Source organism: Triticum dicoccoides, chromosome 6A, assembly GCF_002162155.2.
Source record: "Triticum dicoccoides isolate Atlit2015 ecotype Zavitan chromosome 6A, WEW_v2.0, whole genome shotgun sequence".
Taxonomy (NCBI): Eukaryota; Viridiplantae; Streptophyta; class Magnoliopsida; order Poales; family Poaceae; genus Triticum; species Triticum dicoccoides.
Genome location: NC_041390.1, coordinates 544420797 through 544426499, shown reverse-complemented (window position 1 = coordinate 544426499; position 5703 = coordinate 544420797). Strand labels below are relative to the sequence as shown.

Sequence of the window (5703 nt, the reverse complement as noted above, 5' to 3'; positions counted from 1 at the left end):
CCAGATCCCCCCTCCTCCAACTCCTCCCCCTCCCCCTCTCCGCGCCATCTTGCGCTGGACCCGGTTCGGCCCAGCGCCGTGTTCGGTCGTCGCGCCCGTTCCTCAATTCGCGTCCAAGGATCGGGTGATCCGGCCTCTGGCGTGCTCCTGGCAGGGTTTGGTGTGCAATTGCGGGGGGTTTAGGGACATTAGCTGTCCGTCGTTGCTGATTAGGGTAGGAGATGCTTCCGCTGGTGGGTTACAGGTGGGGAATTGGGAGATTCCCAATGATAGAGAGATAGCTTTTCGCGTCCTCTTGACCTGTTCTGCGTTGCTTGAGGAGCACAATCACACAAGGAAGCAGGTTGATCTTCCAGTGTCGACTGTTAACTACTGAGATGATTTTCTAGACATTTTCTGCTGGAAACTTCTGATGGTTCCGTCAGGAATGCGACTTCTATGCAGTGTCTGACTGTTAACTACAGAAGAAGTTAGCTTCTTTAGCATGTGTGATGATACTTCTGATGGTTCCGTTAGGAATGCGACTTCTATGCGGCGTTGACTGTTAACTACTCCCTCTGTAAAGAAATATAAGATCGTTTAGATTACTATAATTTAGTGATCTAAACGATCTTATATTTTCTTTAGGATGTGTGATGATATATACTTCAGCTGCAACACTATCGTTCCCTCGCAAAAAAAAAAAGCTGCAACACTATCGTTTGCTCACCTGTGTGTTTTTACTAGCACTATAGCAACCGTTTCTGATTTTAAAAAGGTGTAGTACCCCTCTGAAGTAATGAACTTTGCTGTTTTGTTGCTACCACCCCCAAAATCTCAGGAAATGAATAGCTCCACTTCCACTCCAATGTTCTTTTGGAAGCTACACGCTCCAGAGCTTCATAGCATTCCTGCTCCAGCCTTATTCATTCTGTGAATTTGTAAGAATTGGTTCGTTTGTTAGCTGTAAGAAGCAAACTGCAATTACATGTGATGTTCATAATGTGACTCGCAGTAGCAAATAGCCATCATTCCAGTCGGTATCCCAAGTTCCTGAAATTTTGCATTTCGATCTCTTTGGTTGATGTAGGAGGCGGACGAAGAGCAAGAAAAATCAGAAGACGACAAAGACTCTGACCACAATTCTGATAACCCAGATGGCCCCGATACATCTTCGTTTAGAGCATTCATGATCTCATTTTTGTCGCCATCTAGCTCTTTTAACGATTCAAGGGAGATAATCCCCGAGCAGAGCGAAGAAATGGGATACCCAACTTTAACACCAGTTGGGAAGACAAACAAGGGAAAGACAGGCTTGCTAAGCAGAGGGAAGCATTCCATTGGAAAAATCATTAATAAAGCGGCTAGGATGAGCGGTTTCAAACAAAGCTCAGAACCTAAAATTGACAAAGAGGTGGTAAATCATGCTGAATCAGTTGCACCTGCATTGGAGCTCGAAGGACCAAATAAAGTTAATTCCCTGACCAACATGCCAGTTATGTCAGAGCCATCTGTCCTTTTGTCAGAAACAATGCGATCCACTCTTTATTCCTCTCTTCCTATTCTGGCCCAAGGAAGGAGCTGGGTTTTGCTATACAGGTCTGGAATCTGTCCTACTCCTGTATGTTATGGTTGCACATATCGACTACTCTCTAATGATTATATATTCACAATTCTGCAGCACATTGAGGCATGGAATATCTTTATCTACTTTATATAGAAGGAGTTTGCTGTGCCCTGGTTACTCACTCCTGGTATGTTTCGTAAGTAGCAGGTTTTGTCTGGTCTCTTATAGTTCACCAGTACTTAAAGAAACTAGCCAATTGTACCGATATTATGTAGTTCCAAAGAGTAATTCTTACTTGGGTAATGTTTGTCACAATATGACTTTCTTACAAGTCTTAGTAATATCTCATATGTAAACACTTATTTTGCTGTTATAAGAAGTAATTGCTAACTTTCTATTATTTATTTGTCGATGTGTTCTCTAACAGGTAGTTGGGGACAGAAAGGGGGCGGTTTTTGGTGGTCTAGTTGAGGCTCCATTACAACCAACTAGCACAAAGAAGTATCAGGTTGAATTTACACATTCTGTTAATTGTCACCTATTCACCTTCTACTGATACTGATGGAAATTGGGTATTGCAGGGTACCAATAACTGCTTTGTTTTCACTAATTTACACAGCGATCCTACTATATACCGGCCAACAGGTAATTTGCACTTCTATCTTTTTTTATGAGCTTTATGATGAATAAAAACCATATATTCTTCTATCTATTTTCTAGTCCATATAATTACAGGTGCTTCCTATAGTTATTTTTGTTCCTTGAGTTCCCATTCATAATGATATATTGCTCACAATTAATGCAAAAAGTCTCTGCCTCCCCTAAGTATTTTCTGATTAAGAATGTAATGAAAATAGGCGGATAGGTTATGGCTGGCAATGACGTGTCAGTAAGCTGCCTATGGACTAACCCTGAATTACTGAACTGCCGTTTGGATGGCTACAATCCTGCATCAAGGGGTTAAGTAGACCTCCAAATTTTAGTTAGGCGTGTCCAGATTTAGTTTAGGGGGCAAAGTGAGCAAGGTGAATTGCTTGGGGGAGAAAAAAGACATTTCCCTATATTCTAATGTTAGCATATCTTACTAAAGTTCTGAAGGATCCAGTTGGTGCACATGTGAGCATTTTGAACCATTTGCCATGTGCCAAAGCAGCAATTACTTGATCTCAAAGCAGCTCTTATGTGTCCCATCTTATTATCTGTATGCACTGGCTCATTCTGTTAACATACTAAATGGTTGCATGTTGCAGGTGCCAATAAGTATTATACTGTGTGCTCTGCTGACTATTTGGCACTAGGAGGTGGAGGTCATTTTGCACTTTATCTAGACTCAGACCTGTAATCCCTCCCACAAGTTTCTAAGCATATCTTTAATTCCTTGAAAAAACTAGTAGTATTACTTTGTTGGTCTAAGCCAATGTTAATGCCTCACCTTTTGCTTTCTTTGTACTCTGCAGTTTGAGTGGTTCAAGTTCAAATTCGGAGACTTTTAACAACCAGTGCCTGTCACATTCTCCAGACTTTGCAGTTAAAGACGTTGAGGTACTTAAAATAACGAAGCATTTTGTTTTATCTCCCCATCCCCGTTTAGCAAATGCAATTACATCCATACTGCCCAAAATATGAATATAGCAAATACACCGTTTGTATAATTGATAATTCCCTTTGAAAGTCTTTTTCCATTCCCTCTGTCCCTGAACCTATGAGACATTATTTGGTCCAACAATCTTGTCTCACACACCTGCACACCATCTCACTCAACTTAACATATGCAACTGCTATATTGCCCACTGGAAATCATGGCAGATTTTTTCGGGGCCATGTGCATGAGATTTACTGCTCTGTGCTACTCCCTCCGTCCCTAGTGTCAAAAAACGTCTTACATTGTAGGACGGAGGGAGTACTAAACACAGGATAAAAAGCCTGCTTTCTCTACGCGCTTAAGCATATGCACCCTCTACATCACACAACAACAATGGTAATAAGAATGAAGAAAAAAAATAGTTGTTGACAGTTCGTACATCGCCTCACATCAAGAAGTAGCATCTTGAGCAAACCAAAGCGAAGGGCATAAAGAACTCGCCATCTTATGTGGGTGTCGATTCATCGAGGCAGATATGTAACTTGGTTTTTTCCTGTACAATGCAGCTATGGGGCTTCGTCTATCCTTCAAGGTACGAAGAGATGCTCAAGCTCTGCAGTACTGAGAAACCAGGGGTCTGCCGATTTTGAGTTTACCGAAGCAATGTGTGTTACATCTGTACAGTTTTTAGTAGGCGCCGCTAGAATTTTAGTGTGCAGGACCATGGTAGAAGTATTGGAAAGTGAGAACTTGTCTTGTCGAGCGAGTTTGCTGAGATTTATAAATTCTGTAATTTTCTTGTTATGCCAGTGGAACAAGCTTACTGGTGGTTGTTCGAATTACAGCGGCAAATGTACTGCATCATTCTCATGTCTTCACAAAAATGAGACTAATTCATGGGAGTACGCGTGGAACTTTAAAAATGATTAGAAAATGTAGGGAAGACAATGTTTTTGAAATACATGTCTGCCAGAATGCTTGGCCTCATGTGGCAGAAGCTCATTTTTTGGGTGTTGCTTTCGACAGTAAGCCTAACGCCAATGGGCATTTTGGGTTGGAAGAGGCCAATCAAATGAAGGGAGGGAGGCATGGAGGGCGAAGTAAATCGGGTGATCACCACATTTCGTAGCTAAGCCAAGGTCTCATGTCTCCGAGCCAACCTACGCTTTCTCGAAGAATCCTGCACCGAGGAGAACTTGGCAGCCTCTGCCCTTCCGCTGGAGCTTCATGGGTGTTGCCCCGTTCCCCAATAGCTCACGAAAACATCTGAAATGATGATATTTTTGGAAGGAAGAAAATCCCGCCTTCAGCAACGAAACATTAAAGTCCCTTAAAAATCCAAAATTGGTGGACTATGCCCAGCCCATGAAAACAACGACATTTTGGAAGAGTCAAAATCGACATGTAAACCGTGACCGGTGTCACAGAATGTGAAGTAATGATATGCTCAGGTTTCCGTTGACTTCCAAGTCCACAAGTCGTTTTTTGGCAGGCTTTACGGCACTCCATGTTTGCATACCGTTAGCATTTTGTATTCTTTTGGGCATATAAGTAAAGTAGACCTGGAATAGTATTTGCGGCTGCCTTGCCAACTGGAACTGAATTCAAAACCTGAAGGCTGGAGAAACATGAGTTTTGTTACTTTTTTGCGAGAGAAATTTCTAATCTATTCATCAATCATGGCGGTATAGAGAACAATAAACGTAATAAAAATTACAACTAGATCCATGGACCACCTAGTGACGAGGACCACCTAGCGACGACTACAAGCACTGGAAGGAGCGAAAAGCACACCGCCGTCATCGCCCCTCCTTCATCGGAGCCGGGCAAACCTTGTTGTAGTAGACAACCAGGAAGTCGCCGTGCTAAGGCCCCTAAGGATCAGCGCACCAGAGCAGCAACCATTGCCGATGTAGAGAGTTGTAGACCGGAAAGATCAAACCAGTAACCACACGAATGAAGATGAACAAAAACTGGATCCAAATAGTTTCACCGAAGACAAGCACCGACCGAATCCCGCAGGATCCGACGGAAATACACCTCCACACATCCTCCGACGATGCTATTCACATCATCGGGGCGGGGATAGGACGTGGGAGACATTATTCCTACCGAGGGACATCCCCACCGCCATACAGCCCCAACCAAGACAGCTGACAGACTCCATCGTCGCGGATGGCCGAACTGCAACCTTTGTCCATTATGCCAACAAGTCCAGGAATCGGCGGCCCACCTTCTCTTTCAATGTCAATACACCATTCGGGTTTGGGGCATGATCAAAACTTAGCTTGCGCTCCACGATGTCCAACCCAACGGTTGGATTGATATGGTTTCGGTTAAGGATTGGTGGAGTCAGGATGCCACTAAGCAAACTCCATCGAGAAGGCCGCTTGTCTCCCTGATGATGCTTATCTCCTGGGAAATATGGAAGGAGCGATACGCTAGAGTTTTCCGCAACACGTCCGTTCCAGTGGGAGTGTTGGTCGCCAAGATTAAAGAGGAATGCTTGCTTTGGAGCCTTGCGGGAGCAAAACATTTGTGTAACATTATGTTGCGAGAGTGATGTACTGCATTG

The 5703-nt window shown here is 43.3% G+C and overlaps 1 protein-coding gene across 1 annotated transcript in view; it reads left to right on the top strand.

Annotated features, from left to right (window-relative positions):
• The window catches only part of LOC119315970, a 4969-nt gene extending 948 nt beyond the window's left edge, over window positions 1-4021 (top strand). The window contains exons 2-9 of the mRNA XM_037590392.1: window positions 5-343; window positions 1070-1578; window positions 1661-1733; window positions 1974-2054; window positions 2128-2191; window positions 2797-2884; window positions 3004-3088; window positions 3695-4021. Coding sequence (XP_037446289.1) covers window positions 5-343; window positions 1070-1578; window positions 1661-1733; window positions 1974-2054; window positions 2128-2191; window positions 2797-2884; window positions 3004-3088; window positions 3695-3778 — 1323 coding nt within the window. The 3' untranslated portion in view covers window positions 3779-4021. The remainder of the gene's footprint in view (window positions 1-4; window positions 344-1069; window positions 1579-1660; window positions 1734-1973; window positions 2055-2127; window positions 2192-2796; window positions 2885-3003; window positions 3089-3694) is intronic.
• Window positions 4022-5703: the final 1682 nt, after the last annotated feature.